The sequence below is a fragment of the Sebastes umbrosus genome, chromosome 10, assembly GCF_015220745.1.
Source record: "Sebastes umbrosus isolate fSebUmb1 chromosome 10, fSebUmb1.pri, whole genome shotgun sequence".
NCBI lineage: Eukaryota > Metazoa > Chordata > Actinopteri > Perciformes > Sebastidae > Sebastes > Sebastes umbrosus.
This window is the reverse complement of record NC_051278.1, coordinates 11,729,436-11,752,763: the sequence shown is the minus strand read 5'-3', so window position 1 is coordinate 11,752,763 and position 23,328 is coordinate 11,729,436. Positions and strand designations below refer to the sequence as shown.

The 23,328-nt window shown below is 41.3% G+C and overlaps 1 protein-coding gene across 10 annotated transcripts in view; it reads left to right on the top strand.

The window, feature by feature from the left end:
* The window catches only part of cpeb3 (cytoplasmic polyadenylation element binding protein 3), a 51,822-nt gene extending 29,515 nt beyond the window's left edge, over positions 1–22,307 (top strand). For all 10 annotated transcript variants that reach the window (XM_037781982.1, XM_037781981.1, XM_037781985.1 and 7 more), the window contains 5 exons: positions 1,229–1,318; positions 11,588–11,706; positions 13,812–13,926; positions 14,386–14,567; positions 16,229–22,307. In XM_037781982.1, the coding sequence (XP_037637910.1) occupies positions 1,229–1,318; positions 11,588–11,706; positions 13,812–13,926; positions 14,386–14,567; positions 16,229–16,456 (734 nt within the window). In that variant the 3' untranslated portion in view covers positions 16,457–22,307. The remainder of the gene's footprint in view (positions 1–1,228; positions 1,319–11,587; positions 11,707–13,811; positions 13,927–14,385; positions 14,568–16,228) is intronic.
* Positions 22,308–23,328: the final 1,021 nt, after the last annotated feature.

Genomic DNA, 23,328 nt, shown 5'->3' with positions numbered 1-23,328 from the left:
GTTTGCCGTACAGTTGGAAGCTTTTACACCAATGACCCCTAACCAAAGAACAGATTTTATCAAAGGTAAAGGAATAGTTCAATGTTTTACAAAATATCCTTATTCATTTTCTTGCTGAGAGTTAAATGAGAAGATTGATACCACTATCATAAATGCAGCAAATATGAAGCTGCTGCCAGCAGCTGGTTAGCTTAGAAAAGAAGACTCATATTTACTGTACAGACATGAGAGTGGTATTGATCTTCTCTTCCAACTCTCAGCAAGTAAGCGAATAAGTGCATTTCCCAAAATGTCAAAGTATACTTTTAGGGGCCCCTTGATGGTCCTTGTTGGCGGTATTCATTTTACCCACAATTTAGCCATTGCAAACTTCTATAGAGTGCTTTTTGTAGGCCAACCCAGAAGTTAGAATCACACTGGTTCCCTCGACAAAAAGCCAATGGGATTTTTCCATTGGGTTTTGGATTATTGCAGAAAATAAGCTCTGTGAAAAACAAATGTTCATGATACTTAAACATTTTGTTCAGCAAGATAATCTCCACAAATGAACACCACTTTTGAAGTATGAATGCAATCACCAGAAGTAAAAAGCTAACGTTAAGCTATAAACAAACTACACCACAGTCGCATGGTCTCATTCCTGCACCACTCTATTAAATATCCTCCAGATATCACTGGGTTTGCTGTAGACGTCTTTAACACGAATGAGTCTTAACCAAAAACAGACACAGTTTATCAAAATCAATGTGAAAATGTCATTTGTTTCCTCAGAGAAAATGTCCATATAGAGATTATTTAAATCACTTGCAATGCTTTAGTGTAACGTCTGTGACCAGTTACGTCATGCGGACCTGTAATTGTTTTCATAATCTCTGGAGCATGCCAAAGAGTTTAACGTCAAAATGAAATGTTTACTGTCACATGTGTCTACACCGTTGAACAAGCACACAATGCACAATACAGTACGTGCCCTTAGCTGGCTGAAAAATTCATTAGTTTCCACAGTCAGCCCAGTGAAGACTGGATGTGCCCGGCCCGTGTTCCTGTTTAATGCAGTGGTGACTACTGCAGCAGGAAGGAACATGGCAGAAAATAGAAACCGTGCCTGTCTCAGCACTGAGTGTGGCTCTGCATAGGGGCCTTCATATGCATATTACATGAACAACCATGAATGGTATCTTATCATGAAAACAACTTTCAATTCTGTTTGTTTCTTAATTCTATACAGATGAAATCACCAACAGTTTCCGTCGCTACGGGCACCTGGTGGTAGACTGGCCCCACAAAGCTGAGAGCAAATCCTACTTCCCACCTAAAGGTAACAACAGTTTCTCATCGGTATTTTCCCGTCAGACATCAAAGTCTAAACCAATAAATATCGCCTCGGGTACATCGCCATTTTAGTTTTCTAAAGAATCGTGTTACTCAGAATTCATGGCTCATGCTGGGCAAGCATGGAGGTATCTGTTTATCTGAGCGACCCCCTGTAGTCATCTCGCAGAAACACACACGCAGTATATAACTGGCCACCAAGAGGTCTGACCAAAGACTTGTTTGCTTCAATTAGTACCTGAGGAGTGTGAAAGTTCTTTACGTCATCTAGAGTAGGCTCGCTCGTTGAAGGTAACAGCCTAACCAGAAGAAGTTGAAACATGTCTCCAAACTTCTACTTAAAACAAACCGGTATCAGTAATAACACTACAGTATGCCGAAGAGTTGCTGTGTAGTTGGTTGCACCAACAACAAAAAACGCTGATCTCCAATTTGTTCCCCTGCCATGTCCTAAAAAAGATATAATAAAGGGGTTTTATGACTCCAATCTATAGACCAGACCAACATTGCGTCATTGCCAAGGCTCCGCTCCTGTTTGGGGGAAATAAACTCGCTGTCACATGAGAGAAAATGGAAAATGACGAAAAGCTGTTGTGTAGTAGGCTAATTCAGGCTTTCACACTGAGATTTACTGTCAGTGTGGTAAATGGCTAAAAGATGCTGGCAACTAGCATGGCTATCTAACGTTAGCTTGAGTGTGAGGCTGCTGCAGTAATACAGTCCTACATTAACTTTATAGCAGCATCAACTGCAGTATAGGTCATAAAGCCCGCCCCTCCATGTTAGTGGATGGGACATGGGCCAAACTAAAAAGTCAGTACACCTCAAATAATTTTTTTCCAAAGATGGTTTCTGTCATTTTAAGTAGTTCTTATCACGCTGATGTATGTTAATTCTTCTGATAAGTTTGGTTTTAATTAGTTATTTAATGCTATAAAAAAGGGGGTTGAGACGTCATGATTGACAGCTGTGAGTCCCTTGATACCGCGGCTCCGCCGCCCGTTCACTACTGCGCAGACTTTGGCTCCAAATCACATCCAGATCTCAAGTTGGTAGCTCCCATATCCCGGAATATTTTGGCTTTACTTCCGTGCAATTGGAGGAAATGGAGACACGTTGTCCATCTTCATATACGGTGGTTCTTCTCCTTTCTGCGCAGCATCTCGGGTGTCATTTTTGCGGCAGGTGATCAGAGCAGCACCACCCTCCTCCAAGCCTCTACATCACTCCCTCTGGCCCGGGAGCTGCTGTGTGTCATATTAGGAAAGCTATTAAAGACGCTCTGGAAATAACTGACATTCCATAGGCAGATGGTAATACGCCGCATCTGGAGGACCTGCGAAAATCTCTGCCAGTTTCTCCCCCACTCTCATTTTTCAACATCCCTTTTTTTATAGCTCGGGAGGATTATTTTGAATAGGCTTGACTCTACTAATATCCAAAGCCAGGAGGAAAAATGCAGCATCCTTTTAGGGGAATGAATGAGCTTACAGCGGCTGGGGGACGCCGCCATGTAAGGGGAGGAGACATGTGGGACTAGTGATCTGTGTAGAATTTAAAACCCCCATCCACGCCAAAACTCATAGGGAAACTGCTAAAATATCCTGTTTATATCACACTCTCCATATTAACTGGCGAGGGAGTTTGGGCAGACGCCTGGTGACAGAGTTCCCAGCACTAATAGCTTCAGGGTTGAGAGCAAGTGCACATCTGCATGTGTGTATCCTACCGTCGCGTGGACTGTGTGACGGCTCATTTACAGATGTGGGATTCACACCAAGAAGAAGTCATCAGCCTCCTCCTCATGTTAAACATCCTTCCAACATCCACCGAATGGAAGATGGTTGTCACTTTCCGTCCTGCTTTGCATTAAGCTGCCAGCGATGTGTGTCTGTACAGTTACGAAAGTGTTTTGGTTGAGGGATGACTCATATCGTGGCTCAGTCCGACTTTAGGGGCAGACTAGGACTCATTCGCTACTTGGAGAGAGAACTGGCGGCGACTTAGAGAGGAAGTAGGAACAGAGATTAGCTATCTTTGCTCAAAGCTCTTGTGTCTTCACAATTTGTAACTTTTCCCCTATCTTTCGATTCAGATTGTATTTGTATTGTTCGCACATTGTCATGCATTGTCTATCTGCAACTTTCCCGTATCTTTGTGTCACGATATTGCAGGGCTAAAGGGAGAATCATCAAATTTTGTTGGCAGAGCCAGGGAGGGTCTTTTCTCTTTATCTTGTCTTTGCTCATTCAAGATGTATTTTATTATATTCCTTTGCAAGATTAATTATTAAATTATTAAATTATTATTATTAAATTAACTAAAGATTTATTGTTTCGGGTTTGTTTTGGCCCGCAACTTTACTGGTTTGGTTCACTCCCACCGCTCTAATCAAGCTTGTTTCCAGTCACAGCCAATAGACTGTATATAAGAAGTTGACGTAGTCACCGTGACGTCCCCTGTTGGTTTGAGGACTGCCGTTTTGAAGCCTCGAGTTCTGCATTTTGGCCGTCGCCATCTTGGTTTTTGCAACCAGAGGGTGGAGCTAAGTACAACCGAACGCTGAATTGAGACGTTTTCATATAAACCAAAAAGGTTATTATTAACTTTCATGAACTGAAAACACACTGTGAAAGGGTTAAAGTTGTAAGACAAAACCACGGACAACTCCCAGGCCGGCCGTGGTAGCGACCTGTCAATCACAAGGTAGCCACGCCCTAAAGCATCCCCTGCTTTATGGTCTATTTGACTCTAAATTGGACTATAATTTACTAAATGAACATCATACTGTATTGAAGAAGACTTGAAACCAGCGATTGAGACCATAAACTCATGTTTACAATGTGTACTGAGGTAATAAATCAAGTGAGAAGTAGGGTCATTTTCTCATAGACTTCTATACAATCTGACTTCTTTTTGCAACCAGAGGAGTCGCCCCCTGCTGGCTATTAGAAAGAATGCAAGTTTAAGGCACTTCCACTTTGGCTTCACTTTTCAGGCCCGGAGGTAGCCCACTGGTCACAGCTCTGATGAATCAACTGTGCACTACCTGCCCAGCACCAAACGACAGACAAAGTTAGCGACTAGCTGGTGAACATAATGGAGTATTTAGCAGCTAAAGAGCTTCATATTTCCCTCAGGAGTCGATGAAGACCAAAACCGAGCTAAAAGAAGAGTAAATAGTGAACTTGCATTCATCAGGTGGCCAGAAACATTACTCCAAATGAATGTTACTCTGCGTCTGCTGGATGTGTAACTAGGCAAATGCTTGCTAACACGTTCACCATGTAACCTTTATGAGAAGATAATATGTCAGTGTTGTATTTACAGCTTGTTCCGATGCCCCCAATTTGCCAAAAAATCATTTAATGCTGCTTTAAAATGATACTAGTGATGCAGTATGACGCACCCCCATTTCATGCTGCTTTTTTTGGTCATCCCACTCTTTAAAAAGTTGGGCCCAATAAGCTCTGGTCACTGCGGTGCTGTCGCTCACACCCTCTCTGTTGTTGCCTACCTAAGCTTGAAATGTGAGGGAGCTTTTTCTGTCTGACTGGGGATAGAGCGAGGAGGAGGAGGTGATGATGCTGTCAGGACGCTGGAGCCTGAGTGCCGGGAGCTATAAACTGCTACAAATGCTAATGCTCACGTCATGCCGCAATAACAGTGCGTCAGCCGTGTTCGAAGGTTTCAAAAGGTTACTGAACTGAAGTTTACTTTTGTCATTAGCAGCTTTTTTATGATGTCGTGAGGCAAAAATGTTCATACAGAACTCAAACGCAGTCTCTTTTCCATATAACATGAATGCAGCAAAGGCTCAAATAATGGCAGCAGAGAAGTGCTGCAGTGGCAACAATCGCAGTATTACATCTTACCGCATTATTCGGGCCTCGATTTATCTTTCCACCCTCGTGCTGGGATTATATCCAGTGAGTGACTTGTTCGAATTGAGATGATTAGCGACGCTTGATTTCACCCCTCCTCTACTCTATCACTGACTACTCTCCAATTGCTCCAGAGCCTTCGGGCCTGTTTGTTTTTAGGAGAGCAGATGTTTGTGTCTCCCTCCATCCATCCTGCAAAGCCGCCGCCGCCTTCTTCTGATGTCAGCAGTCGGTCTGTTTACATTTTGTAGCCAAGTTAAAGCCCCCTGCAGATTCTTTCTCTATCTCTCTACCCTCATGTCATAGATATTATACGTGGAAGGTCGGCTTCATCTATGTTGTGTTGTTTACTCCCATGTTTCTATGATGTCTGATTGATTCTGGTCACTGGGACCAAACATGACTGTGTCCTGTCGACACATGTCTGAGTATGAAAAGATAAGCCTGGATTTAAATGTCACTATTAAAGCCAGAGAGATGCATATTGTGACTATGCTCACTCAGTTTATCTTGTCATCACGGATTGGATTTCAGCAAAGTCAACACAAGGTTCAGTTGATGAGGTAATGGAGAGAATAGGATAGCAATGCAGGACGAATAATTGTAATTCCCAAAATGTCAAACTGTTCCATTAATACCTAAAGACGAGCCTAATGGTATTTTTAGGTAGCAGTTTGCTGGTTAAGTCATTGCAGTTAGTGACTTAGTGTCATTGTTTTTACGGAAATTTGACAAATAGTTTTCAGTTTGCTGTTGAGGTAACCTTTTCTCTCCTCATGAGTCAAACTGCTGGCCTCCGTTACAGGAAAGACTCTCTTCTGCATGAGGTCATTGGTTTGTCTGCACAAACCTACGAGGCACTCTGCCTATCGTTTGTGTCTGTAAACAGCACTCTTTAGGCTGGAAAATGCTGCGGGTGTAGGTATTACCGTCGTCCCTGGACAGTGCTGGGGGCTCAGCAGCAAAGCCCTATAAATCTCAGGCACGAGCCACTGCAGATCTGCGCTGTCCTCCCGTGGTGTAAGCCTCTGCACTGCGCAAGGCTGATGGAAAGAGACAGATCCTCAGAACCATTCAGACTAAATATCAGAGCATTAAAGTGGTACAGGCTGCTTTAATGTGTGCCATGTTCATTCTACTATGAACTGAATTGAGTATCTGTGTTGTACTCCAGGCTTTTGATCAAGAAGACATACTGCGTCCTGATGGAATATAAGTAGAGAATAATACGTGACTGCAGCTTATAGCACAGATCTTAACAGATACAACACAAGCAAGTGACATAAAAAGCACACAATTATCATTACAATTTAATAATATTCCAATTATATTATCAAGAATTGAACTGTAATGACTATTTGATGCCAGAGGCCAACACAAAGGCCTACTTTTAGGATTGTAAAAGTTTATTTTGAACTTTAACAACTGTAGTTTTGCCCTGACAAGTTTGAGGGATGTCATAGAAGTCAACCACCTTTAGTAAAAGTAGTAATACCACATTGTAGAAATACTCTGCTACAAGTAAAAGTCATGCATTCATGGATTATAATTATTGATGCATTAATGTGTTCATCACTAACATGTTGCAGCTGGTAAACGTGGAGTTCAGCAATCGATTAAAATATTTAATAGTGATTTATTATTGTTTGTCTATAGTTAATCGCGATTAATCACACATTTTTATCTTAAAAGGAGATTGGTCGAGTGGGAAAATATGCTGCTTTATGCAAATGTATGTATATATTTATTATTGGAAATCAATTAACAACATAAAACAATGACAAATATAGTCCAGAAACCCTCACAGGTACTGCATTTAGCATAAAAAATATGCTCAAATCATAACATGGTAAACTGCAGCCCAACAGGCAACAACAGCTGTCAGTGTGTCAGTGTGCTGACTTGACTATGACTTGCCTCAAAACTGCATGTGATTATCGTAAAGTGGGCATGTCTGTAAAGGGGAGACTTGTGGGTACCCAGAGAACCCATTTTCATTCACATATCTTGAGGTCAGAGGTCAAGGGACACATTTGAAAATGGCCATGACTGTTTTTCCTCGCCAAAATTTAGCGCAAGTTTGGAGCGTTATTTAGCCTCCTTACCAACAAGCTAGTATGACATAGTTGGTACCAATGGATTCCTTAGGTTGTGAGCCCGCTACAACCTAAAAATTGTTGTTCGAGTTGTGTTAAAGAGATTAGTGCCGTTAAAACGAATTTGTGTTAACACGTTATTATCGCGTTAACTTTGACAGCCCTAGTAATAATATATAATTTATTTGTTGATTATATTTTGCTGTCAGATAAATGTAATGGAGTGAAAGGTACAATATTTCCCTCTGAAATGTAGAGTAGAAGAATAAAGTAGCATATAATGGAAATACTCAAGTAAAGTACTAGTGCCTCAAAATTGTACTTAAGTACAGTACTTGAGTAAATGTACTTAATTACATTCCACCCCTGAAGTCAACACAGGGTTTTTACAGTACTTTCTCTGTGAAACTGAGTGTGGCATATGGAAAAAGGTCGTCTGTCTGAGTTTCTAGGCCTCTTGCATGAGTTTTGTAACGGGGGTCCATTAAAGTAGCAGCTTTGCGTCTGTCTCTACGCTGCTCCTCCTGCCCTCCCGTGTATTTTCAAACTCTCTGTACAGTATGGCACTCATTCATGCTGCTTCTCTACCTTTTCTCACTTTTTTCCCCCTCTCTTTCCATCTGTCTCACTCCTCTCCCCCTCCTTCTCTCTCTCTCTCTCTCTCTCTCTCCTGCCCTGGGTCATGGAACACGTTGTTCCCTCCTTCAGACTGTACGAGCTGCTGGCTGGCGCTGCCTTTTCATGCTGTTTTCTTTTTTATGTGCAAGACTGCAGTTGTGTTTTTCTCTGAGGGGGGATGTCAGCGCTACACCACATGACTTCTCCCAATGACAAACCCTCTTTATGTAACCCAAGCGACACAGAGACAGGGGTCTTATGTCGGGTGATGACGAGGCACGCGGAGAAAGATGACGATGCACAAAATCCTCTTTATGTCGAGTCTAATGGTGTATTTATTTTTGTGCGGCTGGCGGGCCCGGAGGGGAGTTGGCTCTGTGTTGACAAATTACAAAAAGACAGAGATTAAGCGGGTCACTTAAAGCAGCTGATTGCAATTAGTTTTGCATTGTGAAGACTTTTGTTTTGCCCGCGATGGTACAGCTTGTTATTAGAGAAAACATCATAGCACCACCGAGGTTATCAGCCTGTTACTTGACTCTACAAGGCTCCTAATAACAACCACTAAAAACTTTTAATTAGTAAGAGCCTCTGTGGTTACTTTGCATAATAGTAGATGCATACAGTCACTCAACAGTGTGTATGTTAGTGTGTTAGCATGGAGCTGATACTGATCCAAAAGGGACACATGGATAATGATGGTGTCTATCATGTTTCAGTCCTCTCGAGACACACAGACCTGCTTCTCTATACTACACTCCTTTTCTTTTCTGACTATCATTGTTGCCATTATTCTAATATACTTAGTACTTAGCAGCATATTAAGTCAGGTAATTATAGCAATCATTTTTTATTTTAGGTTGTAAGTAAGCTTTTTTCTTATTTGTGTTGGCACTTAATAGAATCAATATCCACTGCAGAGCACTGAATGTGTGGCACAAGCAGAGCACAATGTTGAGTTCAAAGTTTGGGTACGGAATAGGGCTGCAACAAACGATTTTTTTCATTGTCGATTATTTTCACGAATAATCAGTTAGTTGTTTGTTCTATAAAATGTCAAAAAATGTCGATCAGTGTTTCCCAAAGCCCAAGATGACGTCCTCAAATGTCTTGTTTTGTCTGCAACTCAAAGATATTTAGTTTACTGTCACAGAGGACTAAAAAAAACCAGAAAATATTCCCGTTTAAGAAGCTGGAATCAAAGAATTTTTACTGTTTTCATTAAATGACTCAAACCAATTAATCGATTATCAAAATAGTTGGCGATTAATTTACTAGTTGACAACTAATCAATTAATCGTTGCAGCTCTGATTTGTTTTGCTGTTTTTGTTTCTGATTTTCTCTTTTGTCTACAACCAAAATTCTGATAAATAAATGGTTCTTGATTTATTCGTTTTAGGGCTGCAGCAAACAATGATTTCTATTACAGTGAAAAACTGCCAATTATAACAACTCTCAACAGCTTTTTTTTCAGTTTACTGAAAGCAACAAATCGTCACATTTTGAGAGGCTGGAACCAGTTAATTGTATGAAATTTTTGCTTGAAAAATGACCAAAACAATCAAACAGTTAGCAAAATAATTGCTGATTTAATTTTTCTTTATCGACTAATCCAGTGGTTCTCAACCTGTGGGTCGCAGAATAATTTCTGGGGGTCTCCAAATGGTTGTGCGGCAAAAATTAAACATTAAATAGAATATTAAAAATAAAATAACATAATTTAGACTGGGGAATGGTTTTTACATTACATCGACTGAACCGGTGATATAATTGCCTCAGAATAGATTTTATTGAGTGTGTTTGTGAGAGTTAAAGTGTACGTGCACATGATTTTCTGACGGGGGATTTCTGGCGAGTCGGGGGGAGAGAAAAAGTCACAGAACGCATCAAAAATCCACAGTACCTGGAGCACATTGGACAACGCCTATGTGGTAGCTGTTCAAACTAACCAATGATCTAATCAACTGATTAAAAGTTTTAGCTCTAATTCAATTAGGTTTTGTGTTTGGTGGACGCCATTAGAAATGTTGTTTTTGGATCCTATTTAACATTTGTCCACTAATCTGTGCACATACGTGGGTTTATTACACTACATAGTCATCAGATTGTAACACTGACACTTCTTATACCACATGTATTGTCTGCTGATATAGACGCAAATGTCAGAAAAAGACACGTCATCGTGACAGGGGACACGTCACCTGCATTGGGACACGCGTCACACGTACAGTCACACATACACAAACAAAAGCTGCTTTCACAGCAGCAGTTGCTTTGAGGACACATGCGCCTGCTTTTTCCACTCCACCTTTGATGCTCGCTGCCTTTTCTTTCTTTCTACAGCAGCACACGCTCACACCCTTCCTCCCTCCCTGCCCCGATACACACTCTCACGAGTCAGACCGATGCACACATACCACAGTTGACTGGGTCTGCCGAGTCAGGCTCTTTTTCTTTTCTCGTTTTCCCCTCATCCCATCTGCAGCAGCTCCACTCAGGAATGTTAAAAGTGAAACATGACATTTGCACATTCCTCTTTGCTGATTTTCACTCATGCATTTGTCTGCATAAGTGCATCTGAGTTTATGTGCGAAACGGAGAGACAGTTCATAAAAGCAGCTTCACGAGAGACACCGGAACAGGTTTGTAGTAGTCTCAAGAGACACTACAAAATGAAGAAGTGATTGGAAGTTTGGAGACAGAGTGTCCTCCAGTAGAAGTGTGATCGTGTGCACTTGTGCATATCTACCGATCCCACTTGCTCCACTCAGACGGCGGCTCATATTCCCCTGACTCATGGGTGCCACAGGTGGTGCTGGGCGTCTGCTAACGTAACCAGAGCAATAATTTACGACCCATTCAGAGACGCCTGCGTGCCCCAATATCTGCTGCTTCTTTGCAAATATATTCACCCTCGTCTCTTTTGGCCAAGTATTGCATTTATTTTATTACCATTTGGCTTTCAAATAGTGGCTCTGGGCTCTTGTTTCTTTGTCCTGTCTCAGTATAAATCAGATCTCTATTGTTTGCCGACCCCTGTAGCATTGTGTGATGGATGTACCCTATTTAGTTGGGGTTTTTTGTCCCTCCTGAAACGGCTTAATAGCTCTGACCTTGGATAAGGTCTCTGCTCTCAATGCTAAATAATTCAATAGTACAGAGTGACTGTCTGAATTGCTCTCTGCCTCGCAAAAGACATCACCAAAACTCTCTCTGTACCTCAGGGAAGATCTGCAGTATGTCAGGCTGGGTCGATTTTGCACGGTTCCTTTAGAAGTGGAGCACTCTCAGCCATTTAATCGGAAGCAGCACAGGCAGCGAGGTTCCGGCTGTCGAGTGTCTTATGGAGGCAGGCGAGGCAAATGAGGACAGGAGAGCGGGCCACAAGGTCGTATGCCTGTGTGGAGACGAAGCCGAAGATGTCAGAAACCATGAATAATTACAAAGAAAATATATGGGGCTGAGTCATGGGATTGTGACTTATACAATGTAGACGCTGTAGAAAATAGAAAAGATGTTGATGAATTGTTGCCCAGAGGACAGAGTATAAAGCATCAATGTCACAAGGGCATGACTATTAAATTCAACGGATGTATATATAACAAAAAATTCTTTATTTTTATCACTTTAAATCCCCTCTTTGTTCTTCTCTCCAGGCTACGCCTTCCTGCTCTTCCAGGAAGAGACTTCAGTCCAGGCCTTGATCGACGCCTGCATCGAGGAGGACGGGAAGCTCTACCTGTGTGTGTCCAGTCCCACCATCAAAGACAAACCGGTAAGTGCTACACCACATTTACGGAGTAGAAGTAGATTTCTGTCTTCACATTGGCTGCGTCCGAAATCAGATACTATGCACTACATACCCAACATGTGTGCTATCATTAAACATACTTTTGTGTGAATAAACAGTAGTATGCATCTTGTTGGACGCACTGACTGAACTGTAATTCATGTCGTCACTTCCTGAGAGCCTCCTTGCCGGTTGGAGACGTGTAACCATGGCAACCCGTGCCAAATCCGTGTGAACAAAACGATGATTTGTGAGAATCATAAAGTCTGAACTAATTTTAAACAATATATAAAAAAAAATATATTACGCCTAGCAAAGCGAAATCTTATACTAACACTTAAACTGAAGCGTTATTTATGTTACAGAGCTGTCCGTCAACGTCTGTCATGAACGTTGTCATGACTACCGCATTGCATTGTGGGATATTTATGCCGCAGTAGTGTCCAGTGTTTGCATACTGTAATATTTCACCGTTAAAAGTATGCATACTATTTGCATACTATTGGTTTCATGAGGTTTCACGCATACTAAAAAATCGACTGACTAAATAGCATATTAGTATGGAATTTAGGACGCAACCATCGCCCACCTTATTCTCACACCTGTCCTAAACTACAGCTCTAGGACACATCATTTTTGCTTCAATTAATTAGATTGAAATCATGTAAACTGTACACAAAAAAAACAGAATTATTATGTTAATATGCGTTTTCAGTCCAAAATGGTTGCAGCGGCTGACACCAGAGTTTCATCTCTTTGCTTCTATACTGTTTGCTAACGGTTCTAACGGTGCTAACGGTGCTAACGGCGCTAACAGTGTAAATAACAGCGACATTGTTGACAGAGATGACAGTGTTTACCTGAGGGGGGAACCGGAAGGTGGGTACTATGCTTCCCTGACGACGACGGTTGGGACGTCGTTATCAGCTGTAACCGCCGTATGAGAGCAGTGCAGAGCAGCGAGCATGAGCTAGCACGGAGAAACTCGAATTACAACCAAGCGGTAACCTGGGCAACCTCCGTTGCTAAGAGATGAAGCCAAAGCGGAAGTGCCAAAGAGGAGTCCATCCCCCATAGACCCCCATGTTAAAATGCCCAACTTTAAAGCATAAAATAAACATGTTTACAGCCTGGTACAAAAACGGTTTTGGTCTCTAAAGCTAATATCCCTGTTCATGACAACTAAACAGGGTTTTTTTTTTTTTTATTTAAAGTCCCATATCATGCTCATTTTCAGGTTCATACTTATATTTTGTGTTTCTACTAGAACATGTTTACATGCTGTAATGTTAAAAAAAAACCTTTATTTTCCTCATACTGTCTGCCTGAATATGCCTGTATTTACCCTCTGTCTGAAACGCTCCGTTTTAGAGCATTTTGACGGAATTGCAACAGAATTGCGTTGCTAGGCAACAGCTTGGGTCCATGTGTACTTCCTGTCAGCTGATGACATTCACATACACTGCAACAGGAAATAAACTGGGACTCATTTAGAATGTTTACGTTTAAAACTGCGTAAAGGGTCTAAATATTGTATATTTGTGACATCACAAATGGGCAGAAATCCTTACAGCTTGTTTCAAATTAAGAGTTTCTGAATACGGACTGTGTGTATTTCCCTGTGGATTGAGTGTTTCGATACTTTCCCAGTATTTATATAGGACTTAAGCCTGCTTTATAATAAAAAAAACATGAAAATCTCACTTTTTTATAATTGCATGGGACCTTTAACTATGGACAATCATGCAATTATTTGCTATGAAATATTTTAATTGATTGTCAGCCCTAGTTTAAATTATATTAAGGTTTAAAGTTAAAGGCATAACTGATATAATTGAGTGACAGGTGTCGTAACTGCAGTTTTGTGGTGTTCATTGACGAGGTGGGTGTACTAGTAGGTAAATGGGTAGTAGGTTACCAAGGAGGAAGTGGGTATAAAATTTCAGGGCAATCCATCTAATGGTTGTCGAGATTTTTCAGTGGTGGACTAACCGATACTGACCGGCACGGCAAAAATATACAGTAATACAGGAAGTATACCACACATTTGCTTCTAATTGACCACATTTCTTTACTTCTTTCTTATGCAGGTCCAGATCCGTCCCTGGAACCTGAGCGACAGCGACTTCGTCATGGACGGCTCCCAGCCTCTGGACCCCCGCAAAACCATCTTTGTAGGGGGGGTGCCGCGGCCCCTGCGTGCAGGTAATATGAATGGAATATCTTTTTTTGTGATCCCCCAAAAGCCTCTAGATTGGCTTCTTAACGTTGGCTGGCCGGAGCACAGAGGCTGGAGGCTACAATGAAAATTCTCTCTGTGAGAAAGCAATCCTCTACTTGGGTTTCCAGGACGCAGGCCAAGTGGTCGTCATGTTAAGAATTCATGGTGTAATGGAAGGCTCGGTCTTTCTGTTCTTGGGATAAACATCGCTGGCTGGTCTGCAATGTGACCCCTACTAATTATACCAGCAGTTTGAGACTGCTGCTCTGATGAATAGTGCAGTAGGGTGGATTTTTACATCACTTAATAACAGCGTCCAATCACAAAACCTCTCAGTTAGTTTTTAAGAGAGGCTGAAGGAAAAAAAAAAAAGCCCAAACTGTCTTTAACTCAGAAAAACTCCAGGCTGCAGCACTAATCATCTCTCTCCCTCCTCTCTCCAGTGGAGCTGGCTATGATCATGGACCGGCTGTACGGAGGTGTTTGCTACGCTGGCATCGACACCGACCCGGAGCTCAAATATCCAAAGGGAGCCGGCCGCGTGGCCTTCTCCAATCAGCAGAGCTACATCGCTGCCATCAGCGCTCGCTTCGTTCAGCTGCAGCACAATGACATCGACAAAAGGGTGAGCGGGTTCATGCGCTTCATTCACAAACATCCTTTCTCTGAACGAAAGCGGCGAGGTCTCTCCACCACAGCTGAGGTTTTTCGCAGTCATTCCTATGGCATGCTGCGGGGCTGAACTCTGCCTGAGCCCTCTCCCATGTATCACAGCTTTCATTACAGCCGGCTTTTTCAGACTCCGCAATAACGGAAGGCCCGGCCCGGCTGTGCAATCACTACGGCCCTTTGGCTGCCGGAGTCCCGACAGATGTTTCAAGTTGCAGACACATAGGGTTTAATTATAGTAGTTCCCTATACATGTATATCCACTCGGGCTGTGCTGCAGACCGGTTATTTTAGGCACCCCGGCCAATTGCAGCGGGACAGATCGTGACCGAGAGAGACTGGTTGTCAGCCAGGAAGCTGAGCCTCTGCAGGGCGGGGCAGTCCGCCCCACCTCAGCTATCACCATTGATCTTCAGCCGAAGTTTAGGGTGTCTTTATTATGGCTGGAAGTGGGTGGAATACAAATAGTGCTCAAGATGAAGGCAACAAAGGGTGTACAGACATTTAAAAATGAACACTTTTAAAAGAACCTATATCCTTTGCAGAAAGTTGAGCACATCCTTGAGAGTCTGTTAGTTGTGGTGTAGAACAAGGACGCCTGTTTTTGCCACTTTTCTTTCTAATTTTCTCACCGTCGGCGTCCACAATTCCATTAACCGTAAATGGCTCTTGATGATAGGACACACAGAAGCTCGTTACCCTTCATGTCCACCGAGTTGTTATTGGTATTTAATATCATGTCGTCTCTGCCCGGTCGTCCTCTGATTTGTCTCATTGCTCACAGCAGCGCTGTAGTTTTGTTGCAGAGTTTAGCTTTAGAGGGACGGTCTTCTACTGTTGAGGGATTTAATAACCTTTCATTTTGTGGCCACGCTATAACAAGGTTAGCATCCACCCCTGCCTACTCATGCTCCGAGGCGTCTCCATGGCGACTGAGCTCTCATTTCTTGTCTCCCGGCTTGGTGGTCAAACTCATTTCACTGGTGGACGTAAGGATACCTGCCTCAGTCCAGCCTGGTTTTATTTGGAGAAAATTGCACAGAGATTGCTCTGCATGGGGTTTGTGGGTAATGGCTAACAGACCTGGATCAACATGGCTGTTATTGCAGCATGTTTACGTACTGTTTTTTTGGTTTTACAGTTTATTAGTCTGGCATAAAGAAGAAGATACCAGTTAAATAATCCACCTTTTTAAAAATGTGATTTTCCTGTAACAGTGGGCATATGGTAATTAGTGGTGCAACGGTTCAACAAGCCCACAGTTCGGTTTGTATTGCGGTTTTTGGGTCATGGTTTCGGTTCGGTTCGGTAGATAGATAGATAGATAGATAGATAGATAGATAGTGATGAATGCCATAAAACTGATTTTATATATGAAATAAGGCAGGCTACTTAATGTAGTTCAATCAATTAGTAGTTCATCAAATAATTAGCAGACCTTAGCAGATTCAACAAGCCCACGGTTCGGTTTGTATGTTTCGGTTTTTACGTTTCGGTTTTGCATCCCTAATGGGAATCCACATTTGTCTAACAAGATGACTAACTGTGCTGCAGTTGAACACGTTTTGTTCCGTGGATGAGAATAAACTAAACGTTTATTCCTCTCGTTCTCCCCAGGTGGAGGTGAAGCCGTACGTCCTGGACGACCAGATGTGTGATGAGTGCCAGGGGGCACGCTGCGGGGGGAAGTTCGCCCCCTTCTTCTGTGCCAACGTCACCTGCCTGCAGTACTACTGCGAGTACTGCTGGGCCAGCATCCACTCGCGAGCCGGCCGAGAGTTTCACAAGCCACTGGTGAAGGAGGGGGGCGACCGCCCTCGACACGTGTCCTTCCGCTGGAGCTGAGGGGGGGTCACGAGTCAGCCCTGCCCCGGTGAACCCACACCCGACCCCTAAAAAAACCCTACCGCGCCCCCTCCCACCCTACAGGCCGGGACAGCGCTGGAAACCCCCCCACAGCCCCACCGACTACTCCACCCTGCCCCCCACAAACACCTCATGAAAAAAGCAAACCGTCAAACACACGGGACTTTCTTCATCCCACACGGCTCTGAACTCTACGGTTCCCCTCTGATGAAGCATTGTGGGGAAATGAAATGCGAAAGTCTATCAGCTTAGAATTTGCACTTTGGCACAAAATCTCACTAAACAAACACACACAGGATGGCATGTTCGACACTTTCAGTTGTGTTGACTGGGTGGTGTGGTACGTCCTGTTGGACCCCTCCTTACTGAGACAGAGGTGGGACCATACAAATATTTAAAAAAGTATATATTTTTTTGTTTTGTACCTATCTATACATATAGATAATTTAAATTTTATGTAAAAGGAGCATGCACTTATTTTCAAAAGCTGTAGTTATATTGCCCCTACTAAAAAAAAACAATAATTACCAAAGGCAAATTAATGCATACAGAAAAAGGTGGCATAAGATGTAGCAACTTAACAGCTATCCAGTAGTGTGGGCCCGTATCGCCCCGGAATAAAAATAACACGGCTCTCAATTTTGACTCTGGAAATATTAATACCTCATACGTGCAATCAGATTAGTTTGCTTTTGATTTCTAGGTCTTTATTTTTATAATAACATTATTTTTTAGTGTTATGTAAATGTAATGCTGCAATAGCTTTGCTGCTAAATCCATGGTATAAACAGATACCATATTATTCAGGCTAGGGTGTAAAATAATAACCGATCAAGAGAAGCACCCGGTGTCGTAGAATGACGAGCTATCACAGGGGGGGAGGGGGCGCCCCTAGACGACGATGGCTACCTTTTGTGGGGGTCGGGGTGGGTCGCCCCTAACTGCATGTTTATTTCAATCAGGTTGCTGCATGCAATAGACTTTTCAGTATCATGTCTACTATTCGATTCTGCCCATGTTTGCACAACACACTATAGACGTACGTTCGACTCGCACGAAACTGGACAGAAACAGGGAGGGCTGGTCACGGCGGCTCCACGTCGTCGGTCGGGCTGACGAGGCCACGCCACGGGGCGGCCAGAGCAGACGGTTCCTGCACAAACGGGCAGCGAACACATCAAACCTTAATAATCACAAATTAAATGTAGGATTACCATTTAAAAACTGTCTATGATAGGTGAAGTACTTTTTTGCAGTGATTGTTGATATAATTGTGCAATTTTTTATACCGTATGTAGTTAGGTCTGAGTATGCCTAGAACTGTGATTCGCTTTAAATGTCGTCAATGTCCGACATAGAAGTCCTGTGAAACTTCATAACTAGTGTATGCACACGTATATATGTTCTCTTGTACACACACACTTGCACCAGTATACACAGAAGCCTCTCGACACACACATAAACACACACACACACACACACACACACACACACACACATGGACGGCTGTCTTTCATACGCACACAAACAGGCCTACAAACACACAGAGTCTGATCTGAAGAGACAACAATGTGAGCTTAAACTCTTTAATTTGTTCCACCGTTTGACGAAAGCGCACGTTTTACGTCTCAGAACGCAACCAAAGAGCTCACGTGTTCGACTTTTAACCACCTTAACACGCAGAGCGAACGGGCCACCTGCAGCTCGCGCGGCCTCCCGCAGAGAGGAGCTGGAGGTGCAGTCGGTTAAATGAGGAAAATTTTAGGAGGAAGAATCGGGGTGGGTGGGATGAAATGAAGCTACTGGAGACTTGAGGTTGATAAACTGAGCTCTGCACATGCTCTCACTACATGGCTGGGGCGGGTGGGAACGGGGGAAACGACATCGCCAGATGTGCAAGCTGGGGTTATTTATCCAGATTTTTTTTTCCTGCAAAGCTTGAAGTAATGGACCTGCTAAAAAAATGGTGGACATATATATCTTATCAAAAAAGGTTATGGTGCGCAGTTCAAATAGGATTGGGTGGGTGGGTAGAAACAAGTATTGGCTGCTGAAGACAGGGCGGCTAGGGGGTTGGGGTGGGGGGGCCAAGTTACACTGGTTTTAGCAGTTTTGTGGACAATCCGAACGGGGTCCTACATCATTGCAAGTTAATGTGTGTCGTCCCCTTATTATTTCTTTTTGTCCGTGAGTTGTGATTGTCCCGTGCTGGCGCCCCGCAGTCCCTTTCCTCTTTCTCGTTTTAGTCGCAAACTGTTTTATTTTGCTTTAAAATAGATGTTTTTGTTGTCCAAGAAAAAACTAATTGAAACTAAGCTGAAGATTTTTTACTGATAGAAAACAAAAAGACTTAAAAAAGAAGAAGAAGAAGAAGAGGCTAACCATGAGTAATAATAAGTATCCCTATGAAAGTGAATTCTGGGTGTTTTTGTGACATTTCTTTCCCCACCCAGACAGGTTTTCTATGTTTGTTCCTTCTCTATGATAGATATTTGTTATGCACTACTCTTTGTATCTGAACAGTTTTCGACGGTCAGCAGTTCTTTTTGTTAAAAGACAAAAAAAACAAAGGCGACAAAGCGTGCTTTCTGACTGACAAGATCTTTTGCAATACCTCAATTTTGAAATATATTAGGAGAGAAACTGATATTTTCTAAGTAAGTTTATTCAGATGAAAAAAATATATATTAATTTAATTCTTCAAGAGAAATGATTTAACAGATGGTTGATTTTTTTATTTTTATCATGCTTATTTGCTTTTATTTTAAGAATTTATTTTTTTGAAAAAACGACGACAACTGAAGGAGCTAGAGCTTTATAACTAATATAATGACGTAGTTAGCGAGAGTACGGTCTGCTTTATTACAGTGGACGTTAGCGTTCCCACTGGTTAAATTGGTCGAAACAACAGAGAAGAGCTCTTTAGGAAAAACTATCTGGTGCTCAGAGAGAAAACTGAACATATTTCCCACGTTTTTGTATATTTATAATCAATCATTTACTATGCTGACCAGAGTTGTGAAAGAGATCTTCTGTTCATTATTTTTTTTAAGAGAAGTTTTTTATGTTTCCTAAAAGTATGTGCTCCCTTTTTGTTTTTGTAAAAACGCAACGTGACCCTGATTTGTTAGCCTGACGTCGTCGGGAGAAAAATAAAAACTTGTGAGAGTCGCTGAACAGCTGGAGGTATAGAGAGACGAGAATGTTATTTTTAACACAAAACAGACACACGTGTGTTTTCACCTGTAACTTGATCGAAAGCCCCACAAGGTGCATCAATTGACTGGTGGCCTTCTATTAACGCAAGACTTGAATTAGTCCCATTTTTTAAGGCTTAAGAACCTTGATTCTTTGTTGTAATGTGCAATACTGTTTGTACTGTTTGTAGAAAAGAAGAAAACAAGAAAAAAGAGGCATAAATCTTTATTGCAGAATTATTTTCATTGCAAGCATTGTGATTCACTAAAATCATTTTCTACTGTGTATTTACCTACTCTACCTGCTAGTACCTTCCAGTAGTAATGTAGCCTTTGTACTGAGAAATTTTCATTATTTTTAGAAAGTTTTGCTAAAAAAGAAAAGAACTTAAACATATTTACATTTTTATTTTTTTCTTTACAGACTTATTTCTCAACCATTAATAGTTATTTCTGGGGGAGACTTTCATATCTGGTCAATGTCATTAATATTATTTTGTATTTTTACTTGGAATAAATTAATTTTATGATGCTAATTCTTTTTAAAAGTTTATTTTTTTTTTTGGTTTGTTCACTTTTTTCATTTTTTGAAGCTGAAAAAAAAAAAACCTTTGTAATATTGTTACTAAAGTGTCTCGATTCTTGAAAATGCTAAGCTTTATGTGTTAACTCGCTGATGTTGCTTACATTAGTGTGAAAAATGATCTACGGAGAAAAAAAAAATAACTATTCACAAACAGCAGATTGGTGGTTGGTGATGTTTAAGTGATTCGCAATGTAAACAAATGAATGGGCAATAAAATAAAAATGGCAGAATGGAGCATACATGCAGTATGTTGTGATGTAATTGTGGAAGATGGACAACACCACTGACCATTTACATTGCTTCTGCTACTCCAATACTCCAATACTACTACTACTACTATTACCACTAACTCTACAATAACTCATCCTCACTTTGTGCAGTGGAGAGCAACATTTCCTCACATGTGAAATATTCAACAGCCATGTCACATCCTCCTCTTTGTAGTAGGTTTGGTTCCTGCAGAGTGCACCAGTGTGATTGTATTTAAGTATGAATGTAAATGTAGAGATTCACTGTGTAATATGCAAAGTTTGGGAAGAGCATGTATAACTGTAGAATCGTAATTAATCATAGGAGAAAATGGTCTTAAGTGTTTTTTGTTTTTTTTTCTTCCCCAATTTTTGATTTCTGTGCTATATTTTTTTCCTACATTTCACCCTCCTGGTTTGCCTTAAAAAGAATAGTTTGATATTTTTGGGACATATTCTCATTTTGCCTTATTGCCAAGAGTTAGACGAGAGGATTGACACCACTGTCAACATGTCTGTTCAATATATACAGCCAGTAGACTGTTAGCTTAGGTGACAAAATCAGTCTACCAGCACCAAAATAAGAAGTTGTATCTTGTTCATTTTAATCTAATTAAAAACTGCAGTGTAAAAGCGACACATTGCATTGTTGGGGAGGTTATGTGCCGGACTATTTCTTGGCCGGGAGCAGTGACTTCCTGAAATTTTGTCCTTCACATAACCCAATGTGTCGTTTTTACACTTTGGTTTTATGAATTTTAAGTTATAATGTGTGAATTAGTGAGCTTTAGAGGTTGCTGGTAGATTATAGTAACCTTTTAACAGAGCCAGGCTGGCGGTTTCCAGTGTTTGTGCTAAGCTAAGTTAACCGGCCTTAGGCTCAAGCTTCATATTTACTGCACAGACATGAGTGGTATTGTTATTTTCATTTAACTCTCAGTAAGGCAGCGAATAAGCGTATTTCCCAAACAGTTTCTTTAATTTAGACTGAAGTGTTTTGGACGTCCCTTTCTGTCTTCATCCAAAAAGAGACTTCAGTGCTCATGTGAGAATGTTATTTCTGGCTGGCCTTTTCTACCAGTTTATACAGCTGATGCTAATACCAACCCCCACCTCATGTCTTCTAACTAGTCCCACGTTTCTCTCTCTCTCTCTCTCTCCCAGGGCTCTGTATTATTCACCACCATACCACCAAGTATTTATCCATCTCCTGGCCTTTTTGTTTTTTTAGTTTCTCTTTCACTTAAAACAATTTATACCTGAACTATAACACAAAAGTGTATGTGCAAATGAAAAAGATCGTGATGTGGATGATGGCAAACCATTTTATATATTCCTCTCTATAGATATACGTATGTATTTCATGTAACTAGACTTGGGTAGTACGCTGTATATTCACTTCTGCTTCATGGGCGTTCTCTGGGTAGGTTAACACTGTCGGTCTCGTCATGTTGTGATCTCAAAAATAGATGAAAAAAAAAGTTTGGTAATGTGCTTTTTTTTCACAAACATCCCACTTCTTTTAAAAATGTACATTTTTTTTTTATTATTATTTTTAAGGCATATGTGCTTTTATTTTGTAGGTTTTTATTTCCTGACTTGAACACTGGTTCTATCTTGGCGAGGCTTTTGAGATTGTTGACTTGGTCTGAACTTTTTGCAGTATAACTGTGATTTGAAAACATGGAGCTCGATGCTGCTAATGCTTACTACTGCTTCAGAGTTTGTAGTTCCCACCTTAATTTTTCCTTTTTCTGTACTAATAAGCAAATCTTATTAAACGTAGTTGTATGACGCTGTGAAACCTTGTGGTCTTTGGCATGGCATCCTCTCTCCCTTCTCTGTCATCTCTGTTCCCTGTCATGCACCAGACCTTAGAGAACCAGCACTAACCTGCATTACGGCCCTCTGTGACTTACTGTCTTTATATTGATTCATCCGTCCTTTCAGTATGGATTCACTTGTCAGATTCAGATGGTGAGGCAGACAAAGCATCGGTTTCTGCAATTGGCAAAACAATCTCCCCACAAAGTCCATTTAGTAGCTGTTCTGGAGCTTTCCATTGGATCACACAGCCTTCATCAGCAGGTTGTCCAGTTGTCATAGAATTGTAGATGTTCAAATTGTCGAATGAAGACGAGGCTTACGTCCGAAATTCCATACCAACATGCTATTTAGTACACTAAAACAGTATGTGAGATATTTTTAGTATGTCCGAAACCTTAGTTTGAATCTAATAGTACAACAATTGCAAACTATTTCCAGTGAAATATTACACATCACATTAACACTGGACACTACGGCGGCATAAATATCCCACAATGCAATGTAGCAGTGACTACAATGAGGTTGGTACAGGTTACCATGGTTATGTTCAAGTATGTTGAACGATAGTACACACATGGATATGTAGTGTATAGAGTGCAATTTCGGACACAGCCTGGAATATTGTATTTTGAAAATCCCCCTTTGAAATGTACAGGTCATTTTAAGTTGTGCAATTATTATTTTTTTAGTTCACAAATTCAGATAGTGTCTAATGTTAAAAAAATATATTCAAGTTCAAATTCAAACCTAAAAATAATTCAAGTTAACGTTAATAATAAAAAAAATTCAAGTTGCTCGGATTGGATCGATGAAATTCAGACTCCAAATTCAAGATGAAAAATCCTAACTTAAACATCTGGACTACAGCGGATAATCAAAACAGACCCGTCCTGTCAGGTTACATTTTGTCAGTCACATGATCCAAGAAAGACGAGCTCAGATTAAGCAACTGGAAACCATAAATACTTACATTTCTCTATCTGAAATTGTGAA